Source organism: Cajanus cajan, chromosome 5, assembly GCF_000230855.2.
Source record: "Cajanus cajan strain Asha chromosome 5, NIPB_CcT2T_4, whole genome shotgun sequence".
Taxonomy (NCBI): domain Eukaryota; kingdom Viridiplantae; phylum Streptophyta; class Magnoliopsida; order Fabales; family Fabaceae; genus Cajanus; species Cajanus cajan.
Window position 1 is genome coordinate 22,923,827 of NC_138521.1, and position 17,699 is coordinate 22,941,525.

General features: G+C 30.5%; 3 protein-coding genes across 8 annotated transcripts; all 3 read left to right on the plus strand.

Annotated features, from left to right (window-relative positions):
- Nucleotides 1-228: 228 nt before the first annotated feature.
- On the plus strand, nucleotides 229-4,902 carry LOC114916728 (protein FAR1-RELATED SEQUENCE 5). 5 transcript variants are annotated; one of them, XM_083075094.1, is made up of 7 exons: nucleotides 230-1,122; nucleotides 1,290-1,303; nucleotides 3,695-3,783; nucleotides 3,876-3,938; nucleotides 4,044-4,133; nucleotides 4,503-4,702; nucleotides 4,793-4,902. In XM_083075094.1, exons 1-7 carry the CDS (start codon nucleotides 926-928, stop codon nucleotides 4,899-4,901), a joined length of 762 nt encoding a protein of 253 aa, XP_082931220.1. In that variant the 5' UTR covers nucleotides 230-925; the 3' UTR covers nucleotide 4,902. The 5 variants fall into 5 exon arrangements, with proteins under 5 accessions (XP_082931219.1, XP_082931221.1, XP_082931222.1 ...); XM_083075093.1 differs by having other exon boundaries at nucleotides 229-1,122; nucleotides 1,290-3,783; XM_083075095.1 differs by lacking the exon at nucleotides 4,793-4,902 and having other exon boundaries at nucleotides 229-1,122; nucleotides 1,290-3,783; nucleotides 4,229-4,639.
- Nucleotides 4,903-4,913: 11 nt separating this feature from the next.
- On the plus strand, nucleotides 4,914-7,508 carry LOC114916725 (uncharacterized). Of its 2 annotated transcripts, XM_029274125.2 has the most exons (9): nucleotides 4,914-5,288; nucleotides 5,381-5,487; nucleotides 5,613-5,705; nucleotides 5,842-5,909; nucleotides 6,017-6,093; nucleotides 6,175-6,312; nucleotides 6,403-6,529; nucleotides 6,638-6,707; nucleotides 6,799-7,508. In XM_029274125.2, exons 1-6 carry the CDS (start codon nucleotides 4,914-4,916, stop codon nucleotides 6,289-6,291), a joined length of 837 nt encoding a protein of 278 aa, XP_029129958.1. In that variant the 3' UTR covers nucleotides 6,292-6,312; nucleotides 6,403-6,529; nucleotides 6,638-6,707; nucleotides 6,799-7,508. The 2 variants fall into 2 exon arrangements, with proteins under 2 accessions (XP_029129958.1, XP_082931223.1); XM_083075097.1 differs by lacking the exons at nucleotides 6,403-6,529; nucleotides 6,638-6,707; nucleotides 6,799-7,508 and having other exon boundaries at nucleotides 5,842-5,931; nucleotides 6,175-6,204.
- Nucleotides 7,509-8,216: 708 nt separating this feature from the next.
- LOC145958273 (uncharacterized) lies at nucleotides 8,217-10,094 on the plus strand. The gene is made up of 2 exons (XM_083075098.1): nucleotides 8,217-9,638; nucleotides 9,959-10,094. The coding sequence occupies exons 1-2, from the start codon at nucleotides 8,489-8,491 to the stop codon at nucleotides 9,991-9,993; spliced, it is 1,185 nt and encodes a 394-aa protein (XP_082931224.1). The 5' UTR covers nucleotides 8,217-8,488; the 3' UTR covers nucleotides 9,994-10,094.
- Nucleotides 10,095-17,699: the final 7,605 nt, after the last annotated feature.

Here is a 17,699-nt window from a genome sequence, read left to right on the forward strand (position 1 = left end):
ATACAAATGTAAAATAACTTTTAAATTATAATAAAATTTCATAAATTAATAATTTTATTATAATATTTATGTGTGTATATATATAAATTTTAAATAATTGTATGATCTTATGTATTAATCAATTGATTATAATGTAATAAAATATATTATTTAATTATTTATATTAATTAAAATTATTTATTTTAAAAATATATATAAAAAATAAATAAATCAGAACATAGGACTAGGGATCTAAGGCAATGTTCTCAATTGTCTTGCCTTAGTCACACCCTCTTTTCATATAAAAGTGCTTCTTAATAAAATAAGGCATTTTTATTTTGATATGTTTTCTCATATGTTTTTAAATAAGTAATTTTCTAATTTTTTTTTAAAGGAACAACTCTTATCTATTTTTAAAAAAATCATTTTTTTTAAAACACTTTTTTTAAAAATACTTATTTTTAAGTTAAACACACTCACAATTTTCTTAGTTATGTTATATTCATAATTAGAATTTTGATTTGAATTTAAAAAATTATGTTAATTATATAATGTGTTTATAGTCAATATTACAAATTAGTTATTAATTATTTTCAAAATAGATATATTTTCTTACCATTAAAATTAAATTACTAAAATTAAAGTTTAAACTTAAAATCATGTAGATACTATTTTAATATTTTATTACTAAATAAAATACTTCATTTCGATAATACTGTTATTAAAAACATGACGGGTTGTTCAAGAGAATAGTTTTCTTGAAAGGCATTTCCTTTGGTGCAAGTTTATTTTAGGGGGCACCAAAACCCTCTGTGAGTAGGACCACATAAAAGATGACATGTGGTTATTTTGTCAGAACTTGTATTTTTTAATAATGTTTTAATATTTTCTATTTAACCCTCATTAATTATATCCTTTTAAATAATAGTCCCCGATCTATTTAAATATGCTTTATCTTCTTTATTTCCCTTCCTGCCTTTTCATTTTCATTTTTCAATCTTCTCTCGTGCAACTTTGTGGCTCCGGTGCTCTCCCTACGAAAATCTCCATCAAAGTTCAATCTTCTCTCGTGATTCTTTTGAATCTTCTCTGTCGCGCATCTCTGGGTCGGTGCTCTCCCTACCAAAAGCTCCATCAAAGACGGTAAGTTTCCCTTGTAACCTCCGTTCCTATCGTTTTCATTTTCATTTTTTCTCTTCTCTCTGTCGCATCTTCTTGCAACCACCTCTGATTTTTTGTTGTTTTTTGTTTACGATGACCTCCCATTCTCTGTTCTTCGGTGCTCCAAAACCTACTCTCCCTACCAAAAGGTCCATCAAAGACGGTATCTTCACTGTGTACCCTCCCTTCCACATACGACATTTTGTTAGTCATTTTTTTTCTATTACTGTGTTTGCTTCATTTTTATCATCTTCATCTTCGAAATTAGGTTTGTTCTTCATTTTTATGAGGTTACTCTTCGAAAGGGGATTTATTTTGAAGTTTGTTATAAAGTATGAAATGCATGTTAATTTTATTAAAAGGTTTTATTTGTTTTGACTGAATAACAAGTACGTTTATAATATTGTGTATTTTTTTATATTTTTTTTATCATTGTTATGCAGATGGATGAGTTTAAAGAAACGTGTAATTTGAATGAAAATGGTTTTATTGATTGTAACCGTAGTGAGGTTGAAAAATCAATTAATATAGATAGTCAAATTGATGAAGAGGATAATTTACAAGATGAAGGTGATGAAGATGTATACAAAAGTTATCTTGATCTGATTGCAGATGATATTTTTGGATTGGAGTTTGCAAGTGAAAATGTTGCTTAAAAATTTTATTTCACTTATGCTAAGTGTCATGGTTTTGGGATCAGAAAAGATGAGGTAGGTTATGATGATAAGCACAATATTTTGATGCGACAATATTTATGCAACAAAGCTGGATTAAGAGACAAAAAACATTTCATGAGAGATGATAGGAAAAAAGAACATAGATCACTATCTCGTACATATTGTAAAGCAAAGTTACGTGTGCGTTTGGATCGTCAAACCTCTAAATTTAAGGTTGTTTCATTTGAGGAAGGTCATAATCATAATTTATGTGGTTCTAATTTTGTGCAATTAATCCGTACGTACCGTGGTTTGACTTTTGCAAACAAAGTTCAGGTTGATTTATTACATGCCCAAGGTGTTAGGACATGCCATATAATGGGTTTTATGTTGGACCAAACAGGTGGGCATATCGGCCTTAACTTTAACAAAAAAGATTTGTTCAATCATATTGAGCGTAGTAAGCGTTTTAAGATCAAAGATGGAGATGTAGTGGCTGCTTTGAGTTATCTTCAAGGCAAGGCAAATAATGATCCACTATTTTTTTCAAGGTACATGATATCATCTGAGGGTCAGTTGAAACACCTATTTTGGGCTGATGGTACGAGCAGAAGTGATTTTCAATGTTTTGGTGATGTACTTGCTTTTGATAGTACATATAAGAAGAATAAGTATAACAAGCCATTGGTGATTTTTTCTGGTAAAAAACACCATGCTCAAATTGTTATATTTGGTTGTGCTATTGTTTTTGATGAAAGTATCGAGGCATATAGGTGGGTGTTGGAATCCTTTCTGAATGCAATGTCAAATAAGCAGGTATTTCCAGAAGCAACACACAGGCTTTGTTCATGGCATTTGCAAAAAAATGTCTGTCAGAATGTTAAGAATAATAATTTTTGGAAGGATTTCAAAAGAGTAATGTACGATAATTATACCCCTGAAAAGTTTGAAAGATTATGGAATGAGTTAGTAGAAAGACATGAACTACAAGACAATAATTGGGTTCAGCAAACTTACCAAAAACGGTTTATGTAGGCTACTGTTTATTTACGTGACAAATTTTTTGCGGGTATAAGGACTACTTCTTTATGTGAAGGTATAAATTCATGCATAAAGTCTTATTTGAAGAGAAAAAATACTATAGTTGAGTTGTTGTACAATTTTGAGCATTCTTTAAGAGATTATAGGTATAATGAGTTGTTGTCTGATTTCAATTCTTTTTATACAGAACCTGTTTTATCCATGTCTTCGCCCTTAATTGAAAAAGAAGCCTAAAAAATATATACCAGTGATGTGTTTAAATTGGTAAAGGTTGAGATTGTTACTGCTGGATCTTTGAATGTTATTGATACAAATGACAATGGTGATAAGGTTACTTTCACAGTTGACAATTATAAGCATCGTCAATCTTTACAGAATGTTGTTTTTGACAAAGATGAGTGCAAATATGAATGTGGTTGTATGATGTTTGAATCTTGTGGCATTCCTTGTAGTCATATTATATGTGTTATGCGATATCAACATGTTCATGTGTTTCCTCCAAGTTTAATATGCAATCGATGGTTGAAGGATGCTAAAAATTCAGTTTATGTCTTATGAGGCAGGGGATAATTCTAATGATATGATTATTACTGCATGGTTTGGGGTTTTAAGTGCATGTTTTAATAGACTTGGTCACTTGGCCTCAAAGAGTCGTGAAAGTTATAATTTCATAAGGAATGAAATTTTGAAGCTTACTGATAAGTTACAAAAAGAAGTTGGTTTGCAGCCCAATGGATATAATGCTAGTAATGATTATTGTGACCCCCTTGTTGTTAAGACAAAAGGTGCCCCATCAAAGAAAAATGTTAAGAAAAAGAGTAGGAAATGTTCTAATTGTAATTTAACTGGTCATGTAGCTTCAACATGTCCTGTCCTCCTTTCCATGGATTATGACTTTAGTTCCAGTGAGGATACTACAAAATTGGATCATGCTGGTGATGAAAGTGTAAGTTATTTATTTTGAAATATCATTTTAGGTAATTAATTTATTTATTTGACACATCAGTTTATATAAGTAATTTATTTTGTTAATTGCAGGAAAATTTTACATCCTCTGATGATGATACTAACAAAGAAGATGGCAGTAATGCTCCAGTGAAGGTATTTATTTTGTTTAATGTATATCTGAAAAAAAAGTTTTAATAGTCTCATTATTTGTATTTTGTGATTAATTTATGAAATTTGTGCTTTTAATCAAATGTACAGAATAAACGAATGGATGATGATTTAAGTATTTCAAAATTGAAATATAAGAAACAAAGGGTTTCAAAACCGAATTTGAAGGAGGAGAACATTGTAAGTGAATTTTATTTTGATATATGTATGTCTTAAAATATTAATCTTTGCATTTGATTATAATCATTGATTTGTATTATCATATTTAATTTCAGAAATTGAAAGCAATAGATTTAAAAGTACATACAGTTGGTAGGAGCATGTCGTGGCTCAGTGTAACTTTTTCTGTCAAATGAAAGTCTGCTTCATTAAATATAATGGATATCATTCTTGAAACATAAAAAATGAATCATATTCCCATACGAGCATCACGTGCGTGAGTTTTATGAAAGTCATTAATATTAAAAAATTATTTAATCCAACTTCTAGCCACCTAAATTGTCCATTCAAATTCTTCAGGAATTACAATAACATGTCATGTTATTTAAGACAGGTGCAAGGGTTCAATATTGGACTATAGGAATTACGAGCTTTAACACAGGAAAACACAACAGAAATCATCCTTCAATGGTGTCTCAAAGCAACAAAAAGGAAAACAAAAAAAATACCTCTCAGACAGATTTGGGTCAAATGTCAGCACGAAAGAAGAAAGTACCCAAAGTGAAGCAGCTGATAAAAATTTCTTCTAGGTTACATGCTTTACATTTATCTTTGTTGGCATCATTTTCTTCTTTAAGAAAAAAAAATATTTCAAATTTATTAACTGACGAATTTTGCAGCTACATGGAAAGTGTACAAAATGATGTTTCTAAGGACAAAATTTCAGCAACTCCAATTGAAATTCCTGAGAAGAAACAAACAAATGGATTAGAAGACACAGTAAAATGACTAGCATCAACAATGGAGATCATGATGGAAGGAATAAATAATCTAACAAAAGTTTTTGCATCTCAAAGTCCACTGTTAACTCCAATGCATACTTATTCGATGAACCAGTTTACACACACCCAATCAAAACGAGATGATCGAGTCTCACCTGTTAGCATACCAATGAATGGAACTGAAATTATTGGAAAATTCAGCACACCTGTCGATGATTCAACAACAGGAAAAAAATATGACAACACAGAAAAAGTTGCTGGGAAACAAGACAAACTCAAAAAAAGGTTGTTTTCATTCACTATAGCAGGAAAAGACAATGGTTTATTGTCTAATTTGGAGCCTCTACATAATACACATTACGAAGGTCTAAATAAGGCAGTAAAAATACCACAGGTATTTCCCTTTGTATAATCTTTTTTTTTCTCACATATTTGTCATATTTCAATAAATTCCTGATATTATAATTTGTTCATTATTATTTTCAGTGGATACCTATGATATTCAATATTCTGAAAAACATGATAGTGGATGATATTCAATCAGTAGTTGCTGCTTATATATTTGGTACAAATAAGGATGATGACAAAAATGGGTAAGTTTACTTTAATATGATATTATCACTTATTATTATTAAAATACTTTAACTTATATAAGTAAAAAAAAAATATTTTATGCTACACACGTAACTAAGTTGTGTTGTAAAATGATTATTAATAGGAGAGAAATAATAATCAGAACAGATGGGCCGCGAGAAATAGTCGGCTACAGAGACAATTTGAAGACACTAATACCAAGAGAGTGGATCAAGATGTAAGCTTCTAAATTTTTATTTATTTATTTTCTAATACATTATTTTTATATTTAAAATTTATAAAGATTTATAAAAAAAATTCAACTATAATAGTTGTTTCATTTATTTATTCATGTTATTAACCTATTCATGTAGGTTCTTATCTTACTTGCTTCCATGCTCACTGAGATTGAAAGATCAACTCCTAACTATACTGAAAATTGGTATTTACCGACTACCGTTGCGGTATGCACATAATATCAACATTTTTTTTCTAATATTACATTTATTAACCTCTTTATTTCATATTTATTACATCAATTTGCTCTAGGTTGGACAACTACACCAAATGTTGTCAGGGACTTTTATCAATTCGAATTCATGGGAAAAATTGATTATTTGTCCAAGGTTTGTAATATTTTGGAACTTTTATAACAAATTTCCCATTCAAAATACTAAATTAATGTCTGTAAAATTTATTAATTTCAGATATTTATTCCGATGAATGACATGAATATGCATTGGTATCTCATGCTTATTGATCTGAACATGCAAAATCTGATTATGTTGGATTCTTGCCCAAACAACAAAAGAAATGCTCATTGAAGCAGAAATGTTAGGAAATTGGTAAATATAATAATTATTTTACAAAACCATTTATTATTTTTTAAAACAAATAAAATTTAAAATTACTAACAAAAATTTATTTTATATCAGGCTATTTTTTTTTGGAAGAAATGTTATTGGATGACTCATTTTATGAGAATGATTTCACCAATAAACCCCAGTTTTTGGATTATACTTTGGAGGTGCCAAAGAACATAGGACAACAACAACCTGAATCGTAAGTAAATTATTTAATTTTATCTTAAATAAATTAGTTTTTATATTTATTATTATTATATTATAAATTTATTAATCAAAATTCTGTTACCACAAATAAACATTGCAGAAATGATTGTGGAGTATTCGTTGCTAAGTGGATGATTGAAGGAGCAAAGACACAAGATTATAAAATAAATGTAATTATTACATGCATATTATCAATTAAATTTCATATAAGTTATATTTGTCACAAACAGTATAATAATCAAATTCTTTCTCATGTATCAGGTTAACACCAAAACTAGGATGCAAATTGCACTAGATTTGGTCCTACACAATTACAACAAAAATTGTAATGAGATCATTAAACTTGCTGCTGCAAATTGGAAGAATCTGCAGGAAGAAAAAAAACGGCTTCAAAACTTTATATGACTGTTGATAAATTATTCGACATCGTCATTTGTTATAATTTTTTCTCCTTTTATCTCCAATTTTGTTAACTGTTATTATTCCAAACTTTGTTACTGGTTCATAATTAATAAATATTTTCATGCATAAATGAACATTGCTAAAATTTGATTATATTCATCAAAATATTAAATCCTATTGTTTAATTATAATAATATAATATAAAAAAATTAACCACGGGATATGCTTTTGGGAATACGAAACACCTTATTATACGGGAAGGTACACAGTTGTGGTTTTGATTTTGACAATGTACAATCATTAATTGGCCACAACCGCAAGTCTTAACGTTTCAAACAAGAACGTGGGCGGAAATGGGGCAACAATCAGTCACTTTAATTTTCTCCAATTCCAACGAGGCAGAAACTGGGCAATAGACAGATAAAGTGTCATCATTTCATCATTCTCTCAACCCTAAACAAATACAACACAACAAGTCACTTTCATCTTCTCCGAAGAATCATCTTCTTGCCACAGTCATCTCAAAAACTTCAAAATCGTTGGTTAGTTAACTTCATCATATTGTAAAGTATGACTGTTCTTCGTCTGTATTCTATAATACAAAATAAAAAAGCACTGTTCTTCATTGCACGTATCCTTAATCATGATTTCATACATTGCATATATTATTTTTGCATTATCTGTTTTTATGTCTACGGTTTAGGGTTTATATTCGATTGTGGAATTGAACCCTTCAATTTACTTGTCTTTCTTCCTGGTTGAAGACATATAATGGACTATTTTAACGACGCTGATGAGGAAAGCCCACCAACACACTTCCGATCTGACGTCTACGCAAATAAGGTTAACTTATTTTATGTTAAATAAAATTAAATAACAAAATTCCATGCTATTCATAACTTATGTTCTTCCAATTTTTTTTTGTTTTTGTTTAGGGTCGCATCTATTTAAATGCAAAATTTTACAAGTAATGAATTTGTAAAATAGAACCAGGCGAGTGTCTCATTACAGAACCACAAGGAAACTCCTTCAAGGTTTACCTGAAAAATTTATGTAAAACTGTTGGTATGTTTAACAAAGGGGTAAATGAAATGGTAGATTTTTATGGTATAAAAAACAAACATATTGATGAGTTTTGGTACAAGGAGTCAAACGAATTTAACTTGCGTATCTTTACTGCTGCTGAAGAGGAAATATCCTATCCTAAAATTAAAAATGAAATTGGCCAGAGTTCTAAAAGGTACATATAAATGCAAACCTATATTTCATTAACTTTAATTTGTTAATTATTTTCTTAACAAAAATTAGTTTCTTGTTATTTTTTCTGTTTTATTTTGTTTTGCTGTACTGTTAATATTCTGTTATTCTCTTAGCTGGCATTGTATATATATACACCATTCACTGTAATAACAAATACAAGCCTCTATTGATCATTCTTACGAGCTTTTTATGCTCTCTCTATTCCGATTGCATATCTTTGTGATGGTATCAGAGCTCTTCATCTGAAGAGCTCTGCTGCGCATTCTGTTATCTTTTTCTTTCTATCATCATGAATGGTGAAGATCAAGCACCTGGCGTTCATAGCCATCTTTATCTTCATCCGAGTGAAAATCCAGCTACTCCTCTTGTGTCTCCTTTACTTGATGCGAATAATTACCATTCTTGGAGTCGTTCGATGTTAACTGCTCTCAGTGCAAAGAACAAGGTAGAATTTGTTGATGGAAGTGCACCGCAACTTCCTCCGTCCAATCCTTTGTTCAATGCTTGGCAACGCTGCAACAATATGGTGGTTTCTTGGCTAGTTCATTCAGTTTCAATTCCTATTCGTCACAGCATTTTATGGATGGATCGTGCTGATGAAATTTGGAAAGATTTAAAGTCTCGATACTCGCAAGGCGATCTTCTTCGTGTCTCAGATCTTCAATTTGAAGCTTCTTCCATGCAGCAAGGAGAACTTACTGTTACTGAATTTTTCACCAAACTAAGGGTTGTTTGGGATGAACTCGAGAATTTTCGTCTAGATCCGATCTGCATATGCTCCATCACGTGCTCTTGCAAGGTTTCTTCTATTATTGCTCAACGAAAATTGGAAGATCGAGCTATGGAATTTCTACGTGGTTTAAATGATCATTATAGCAATGTTCGGTCACATGTTCTACTCATGGATCCTTTGCCTCCTATTTCTAAGATTTTTTCATATGTAGCTCAGCAGGAACGTCAATTACTTGGAAATGTTAATTCTGATATAAAAGAAACATTGATTAATGTTGTGAACACTAGTTCTTGTACTCATTGTGGACGTGCAAGTCATACTGAAGCTGTTTGCTACAGAAAACATGGGTACCCTTCCAACAATGATAATAAAAATGGAAAACCTATCACTAGTCGTGGTGGAAAAGTTTGTACACATTGTGGTAGGATTGGCCATACTGTTGAAGTTTGCTACAGAAAGCATGGATTTCCACCTGGGCACAAATTTTCCAATAACAAAAATAATGTAGTAAACAGCATCGTGACAGGTAATGGTAGAGTCACGGAGAATGATCAACAGCAGGCACCTGAGAATCAAGATCTTCGTTTCTTTCCTCAGCAGTTTCAAGCCTTGCTAGCTTTAATACAACAACCAAACAATGACACTTCAGCATCTTCTACTTCTTGTGTCAATCAAATTGGTTCAGTGTCCTCTTCTGTTACTGCAGGTATATGTGGTAATTCTTTAATTTGTTCTGCCAAAAACTCTTTGGTTCCTTGGATATTAGATTCAGGAGCTACAGATCATGTTTCTTCTTCATTACATAATTTTTCTTCTTATATTTCAATTAGTCCTATAGTTGTCAAACTCCCAAATGGTCATCACGTTACAGCCACTCATTCTGGTGTAGTAAAATTCTCTGAGTCTCTTTTTCTTGTTGATGTTCTTTACATTCCTAATTTCAACTTCAATCTTATTTCTGTTTCCAAATTAGTTTCCTCTCTTAAATGTGAACTGATTTTCTCTCATTCTTCATGTCTCATTCAGGACTCGAAAACCAGGAGAAAGATTGGTACAGTTGATGTTCACAATAACCTTTACACTCTTGCTCTTCAACCAGTTGTTAACCACCTTATACAGTCTGTTATAGTCCATCCTTAGTGTAATAAATTGCCAATTGATTTATGGCACTTTCGTTTGGGTCATCCTTCTCATCAACGTATGCTTATCATGAAGCAATGTTACTCATGCTTGTCCAGTGATAGTACTTTTATATGTAACACATGTCATTTTGCTAAACAACGAAAACTTCCTTTTTCTTTAAGTCATTCCCATGCTTCTAAACCTTTTGAACTTTTACATATGGATATTTGGGGACCATGCTCTACTACTTCTCTAAATGGACATAGATATTTTTTAACCATTGTGGATGATAACACACAGTACACTTGGGTTTTTCTTATGGTCTCTAAGGCTGAAACTCGCTCTCACATAACAAATTTCATTGCTGAAATTGAAAATCAGTTTTCTACATCTGTTAAAACTATACAAACTGATAATGGAGTTGAATTCTCAATGTCTCAATATTTTTCTTCAAAAGAAATTATTCATCAAACTACTTGCATTGAAACCCCACAACAAAATGGTATCGTTGAAAGAAAGCATCAGCATCTTCTCAATGTTACTCGTGCATTGTTGTTTCAGTCATCTTTACCTTCAAGCTTTTGGTCTTTTGCTCTTTTGCATGCAACTCTTCTTATAAATTGCATTCCCACCCTTTTTTTGCTTAATAAATCTCCATATGAATTGCTTCATTCTCATCCTTATGATATTAGTCTTCTTCGTGTGTTTGGCTGTTTGTGTTATATTAGTACTATCACTGCACACCACACTAAACTTGCTTCTCGGGCTCATTCTTCTATTTTTCTTGGTTTTAAAAGTCATACTAAAGGATACTTAGTTTTTAATTTACACACTCGTGAACTCTGTATCTCGTAATGTGGTATTTTACGAGGATCAATTTCCTTACTTGCCAAATTCTCATCAACCCTTGTCTTCAGACCCATCATTACCTCTTTTTACTTCTTTTCCACCTACGCATCCTACTTCTTTTGATCATATTATTATCAACTCTCCTTCTCCAACTGTTCCAGCCATTCCCTCTACCACTTCCACACCTACTTCAAACCTACCCGTTCCAAGTCGTCCTATTCGCACTCGTCAGCCTCCCACTTATCTTCAAGACTTCCATACTGCTTTTGCATCAACTCGTACCACTTCCTCTGAAGGTATTCGATATCCCCTTAATAATTTTCTTTCTTATAATCGTCTTTCTCCTTCTTTTAAAAACTTCATATTCTCTATTTCTTCTTCCATTGAACCTCAATCTTATGCTGAGGCATCCAAGTCTGATTGTTGGATTAAAGCTATGCAAGATGAGATTACTGCACTCGAAACGAATCATACTTGGTTCCTTATGGATCTTCCTTCTGATAAAACTGTAATCGGTTGTCGTTGGGTTTACAAGATTAAATATAATGTTGATGGTTCTATTGAGCGTTACAAAGCTAGATTAGTTGCGAAGGGTTATACTCAGCTGGAGGGTGTTGATTTTATTGATACATTCTCTCCTGTTGCCAAGTTAACTACTGTTCGCTTGCTTCTTGCGCTCGCAGCTATTAATAAATGGCACCTTAAGCAACTTGATGTCAACAATGCATTCTTGCATGGTGAGCTTCTTGAAGAAGTTTATATGCAGCCACCTCCTGGTCTGCATGTTTTCAAACCCGGCCAGGTTTGTCGTTTACAATGTTCTCTTTATGGCCTTAAGCAAGCTAGTTGTCAATGGCATGCTAAGCTTTCCTCTTTCCTTACAACTCATGGGTATCAACAATCAGGTTTTGATCACTCTCTTTTCCTCATGTTTTCCACGAATACAATCACTGCCCTTCTCGTGTACGTTGATAACATTGTTCTTGCTGGTAACGATCTTCCTGAGATCTCTCGTATTACAGCTCTTCTGGATGACACTTTTAAGATAAAGAATTTGGGTGATCTGAAATTTTTTGGTCTTGAGGTTGCTCGTTCTACTTCAGGAATTCACTTGTGTCAACGTAAATATGTTCTTGATCTTCTTTCTGACAATGGAATGCTTGCATCACGTCCCGTCTCTACTCCAATGGATTATCATACTCGTCTTCATTCAGCCTCTGGTACTCCCCTCACTGATCCTTTGATTTATTGTAGATTAATTGGCCGACTCATATATCTGACTACCACACGTCCCGATATTGCCTTTGCGGTTCAACACTTAAGTCAATCTGTTTCCAGTCCTACTACAGCTCATCATCAAGCTGCTTTTTGCGTTCTTCGATATTTGAAAGGCACTCCAGGTTTAGGTGTTTTCTTGTCAACTCATAGCTCTTTACAGCTCAAGGCTTTTAGTGATTCCGATTGGGCAGGATGCGTTGATTCTCGCAGATCCATTACTGGTTTCTCATTTTATCTTGGTTCCTCTTTAATTTCTTGGCGTTCCAAGAAACAGACTACAGTTTCTAAGAGCTCTTCTGAAGCAGAATATAGAGCTTTAGCATCTACAACCTGTGAACTTCAATGGATTACTTATCTTTTGGAAGACCTGCACGTTCCTTTTGTTCGACCTGCACTTTTATATTGTGATAATCAGTCTGCTTTGCAAATTGCCTCTAACCAAGTTTTCCATGAACGAACTAAACATATTGAAATCGATTGTCATATTGTTCGCGACAAGGTGCATGCAGGATTTCTCAAGCTTTTACCTGTTACTTCTTCTCTCCAACTTGCGGATATCTACACAAAAGCCATGACTCCTGCTGTTTTCCATGGATTTTGTTCCAAGCTGGGAATGCTAAATATCCATTCCCAACTTGAGGGGGGCTCTTAACAGAAATTAGTTTCTTGTTATTTTTTCTGTTATATTTTGTTTTGCTGTACTGTTAATATTATGTTATTCTCTTAGCTGGCATTGTATATATAAACACCATTCGCTGTAATAACAAATACAAGCCTCTGCTGATCATTCTTACGAGCTTTTTATGCTCTCTCTATTCCGATTGCATATCTTTGTGATATTTATTTATTAATCTGCACTTTTAATTTTCTCAGCAAGGTTAATGTCCCACTTCTCCACCCTGACAATGAGATTGTAGATTTAACGGAGGCTGATTCACCACCACCCGAAGAACAACTTCTACAATTGCCTTTTCCAACAGATCATATGCCAAGACATCATGTTCCTTGGTTTCACACTATAACAAAATCTGCAGCAACTGGAAGACAACCTTTGGTATGGAATTACATCATTGTTTCTAAATTAACAAAATATTTTATTTCAAAAATTAATATACATAATGATGTAAATAATTGACTTTCATTATTATTTCCAGTATTTTCCGGTCAAATACTTTGATGTTTGGGGCAAAGACAAATACAATTTTTGTGTCTTAATCAACAAAGATGGAGAGATGGTTCAAGCTGACATTAAAAAACCATCAACACAGCGAAACAAAAGGGAGTTTTATGTTGGGAAGGAATAGGCTTATTAAAGGTCAACGATACAACACAGACATACGACTTAAGATTGAAAAAGTTCAAAACTTGAACTTCCTGATCCTCCATGTTAACAAAGCCTGACTTGGCCTTCTCATTTTATGCTTGTTTTATAACTGTTGACTTCATTTAAGTGCTTCTGTATGATGACATTCTTGTTTTTTTATCTGTATCCCAATTAACAATCATGACAATTTCATGCGACTTATAAAATCTACTTAACTTATTGCGTAATTTAAATCAACTTGATTTTTTTTAGAGTATTATTTTTTAATTTATATGATAATTGGTTGCTGATGTTTTTTAAAATATGTTTAGGCTTTTATATATATAGTAATAATGAGTAAATTGTCAAATGTCACATAACATATATCATGTTACAATTTTCATGGGCCATTGTGTTAAAAAATCATATTTTTGTAATTATTACTATGCAACATGTACAAATGTACAATAAAATTTAAACTTTTCATTTGTTATAGAAGATTTTAAAAAAAATTTATCTACAAATCTACATTACAATTTAAAAACCAAAAAAACATTAAACTATTTATTTTATAAATTTTTTTGTAATTTCACTTATGTTTTTGTTAGCATAAATTTCATTTATAGTTTGCCTAGTTTATACATTTATCAAAAAATTTTACAAAAATATTTTGTTTACATATGACAGACAACTTAGTGGAACAAAAATAATATTATGTAACAAATGCATTCAAATCTCCTATTTATTGTCAAAATTAAATAAATTTAACCCTAAACTTACATAAATTTTAAAAAAAAAGAAAAAATAAACTTGCAAAAAAGAATAATTCATTAATCAATCACCTTATAAATTAAATTTAACAACATCAAAAATACATCACTTTGGCTACAATAAACACAATGAATGCCAATATCACAAACTTTATTTTCCTATAATCTACAATGTGAGAATCAATAGTATTACACGCTGCCATCAAATCTTCATTAATCATTTCAACCTTACTACTAAGAACACTCAATTTACTATTCATTTCATCAACTATGTCCTTCAAAGACTCTATTTCAATGTCTCTATTCAATTTATCAACTATCCCCTTCAATTCTTCGATCTCACTCATTTTAGCTGCAACTACTGAAAGCAAATTTTCATTCTCATAAACTTCATCAACTAGGTTGCACCACAAGAAAAAACTTGCAATGCTTGTTATATCCATCATAATTTCCACAACCAAAAAATTTTCTACCAAAGTTCTAAGAAGTGCTTGACATTTGAATCTTACAAGGAACTCCACAAAAATAGTTTCTCATCTTTCTATTTGGTGATAATGTAACCCTGCTACTTTCTGAAGATGCACATTCAGCCATGTTCCTAAAAAAAATGCAATTCAGCAACTGAAAACTATTAATCAGAAAGTAAAACAACAAAAAATAATTCATAAATTAAGTGATGCATTTAACAAAAACATAAATAAGTTAAACATAAACAAATTCAACAAAACTATATCACCAAATTCACCTATGAGATTCACAAATAAAAAAACTAAATCACCAAATTCACCTATGAGATTCACAAATAAAAAAACTAAATCACATATAACCATGTAAACAAACAAAACTCCAAATGAAATCTCCTGAGCATGCAAAAACACTAAATACACTTAAACAATGGAATCAACCGTAAAACAACAAACGAATGAACCACATAGGTAACAATGTACATTTTTGTAAACAACTCAAAAAAATACCAGCAAAATGGACATAGATCTATTGCATGCTTCCATGCTCACTCAGATTCAAACACCACATTCACAAATAAAACCCTCAACATTAATTCGCAAATAGGATCAATAAACACAACACCAAAATCGACATATCCAAAATGACGAACACAACGATTAATACACAAAACCCCTTCAAATGGGGTTGCAAAACCCCAAAACACCGAAACACCGACAACTAAATAACGAAATCTGAACCTCAGTTGAAACCCTAAAACCTTTTACTAAAATAAACATGCATTTCATACTTTCTAACAAACTTCAAAACAAATCCTCTTTCAAAGAGTAACCTAATACAAATAAAGCACAAACCTAATTTGGAAGATGAAGATGATAAAAATGAAGCAAACACAGTAATAGAAAGAAAATGACTAACGAAATGTTGTATGTGGAAGGGAGGGTAAACGGTGAAGATACAGTCTTTGATGGACCTTTTGGTAGGGAGAGTAGGTTTTCGATCACCGGAGACCGGACAATGAGAGGTCATCGGAAACAAAAAAAAACCAAAAATTAGAGGTGCTTGCAAGAAGATGCGACAGAGAGAAGAGGAAAAATGAAAATGAAAAGGGTAGGAACGGAGGGTATACGAAAAGTTACCGTCTTTGATGGAATTTTCGTAGGGAGAGCACCAGAGCCACAGAGTTGCGCGAGAGAAGATTGAAAAATGAAAATGAAAAGGCAGGAGGGAAATAAAGAAGATAAAGCATATTTAAATAGAACGGAGACTATTATTTAAAAGGATACAATTAATGAGGGTTAAATAGCAAATATTAAAATATTGTTAAAAAATACAAGTTCTGACAAAATGACCACATGTCATCTTTTATGTGGTCCTAGTCACAGAGGGTTTTGGTGCCCCCTAAAATAAACTTGCACCAAAGAAAATGCCTTCTTGAAAATGATAGGCCATATTTTGCCGATCAAAGCACTATTTATTAGTTTTTCGTCTTAACTCTTAAATTAAGTTACTTATTTGAAGAGGTTCTCTGCTTGTTCTTTTTAACAGAAAATATTTACAGTATCAGGCACAACATCAAATTAACAAGGTTTAAATTTCGTTACAATTCTTATAAAATAAAAATAAAAAATTATTTCTATAATTTTTTTTTTATCTTTTTCATTCCTCTAAAACATCAAACTATTATTTTAGTCCACAATATTAAGTGATTATTTTAAATTTTTATTTATTTATTAAATAATTAAATAATTATCATACATGTTACAATTATTAGTAATATCGTGTTAATATGATGCATTTAAAATGTTTTGTAAATTATTAAAGTAAATGTTATTTATTTACTTTAAAATAATTTTAGGAACAAAACTGGTGACTTTAGATTTTAGAAAGATGAAAAAAAAATCTTACAATAATTGAAACCAAAATATATTTACTTTACAAAAATTAAAAATAAATTTTATAAACTTTAAAAGGATAAAAATAAAAAAAATGTATAAATTTAAATCAAAATTTTCTCATTTTATATTAATTAAAATAATATTTATGTAAATTAACAATTATTTCTGAATATGGAGAAAATTAAAAGCAATTATACCTCTATAATTTGACACATACCTTATTAATTTAACATAAAATTATTCTAATGAATATTTTTAATAATATTTTCTATAATGGAAAGAAATAGTACCGATCAAATATTTTATATACTTAAAATATTAAATATTTTTGTAATATTTTATTTTAAATGATTGAAAATATCTTATGAGAATAGCATATATAATTAATTTACATAACTTATTATTAATTATAATCTTTAATTTTCCTAAAAAACAGGAAATGAAAAAATTATATAGATCATTGTAATTTGAATTCTATTATATATACTATATCCATGTGTAATTGGTGTTTCGTTTACATTTTTAGTTAGAAATTATTTAGACAAATTTCTTTAGAAACACTTTAAAAAAAATATGACTTTTGAAAGAAAAAAGTATAAGAATAAAATATAAATATTTTTTTTTAAGTTTAAATTAATATTTTTAAAATTAGACTAGTCATTGAACAAATCAAAACACTGATTCAATGGTTCAATTATGATTAAAATATGATCAAATAATTATTATCAATAAAAAATAATATTAAATAAATATAATATTATAATTTTATTACACTAAATATCAAATAAAATAGTATTTATAGATTCTTAATATTTAATATACATGTAAAGTTTTAAATTATATATAATATAATATTTAAGTTTAAATTTTAATAACATATAATAATATCCATTAATAATAACAAGTTTACATTTAGAATAAAAGGTATCAAAATAATATAATATAAAATATAAAAAATAAAGATATTAAAAATAAATTTTCTAATTTATAATTTTTTTATTAAATATGATTATTATTAAAAAAAATATTTAAATTAATTTTATAAAGAAATTAATTGAACTAGTTCACACTAAAAAAGTTTG

Excerpts from the sequence above, each read along its gene's own strand:
- LOC114916728 (XM_083075092.1), top strand. The coding sequence starts at position 1,881 with ATGCGACAATATTTATGCAACAAAGCTGGATTAAGAGACAAAAAACAT.
- LOC114916725 (XM_029274125.2), top strand. The coding sequence starts at position 4,914 with ATGGAGATCATGATGGAAGGAATAAATAATCTAACAAAAGTTTTTGCA. Across the intron at positions 5,910-6,016 it reads CCTAACTATACTGAAAATTG|GTTGGACAACTACACCAAAT; the intron begins GTATTTACCGAC and ends AATTTGCTCTAG. Across the intron at positions 6,094-6,174 it reads AAATTGATTATTTGTCCAAG|ATATTTATTCCGATGAATGA; the intron begins GTTTGTAATATT and ends TATTAATTTCAG.
- LOC145958273 (XM_083075098.1), top strand. The coding sequence starts at position 8,489 with ATGAATGGTGAAGATCAAGCACCTGGCGTTCATAGCCATCTTTATCTT. Across the intron at positions 9,639-9,958 it reads GTCCTCTTCTGTTACTGCAG|GACTCGAAAACCAGGAGAAA; the intron begins GTATATGTGGTA and ends TGTCTCATTCAG.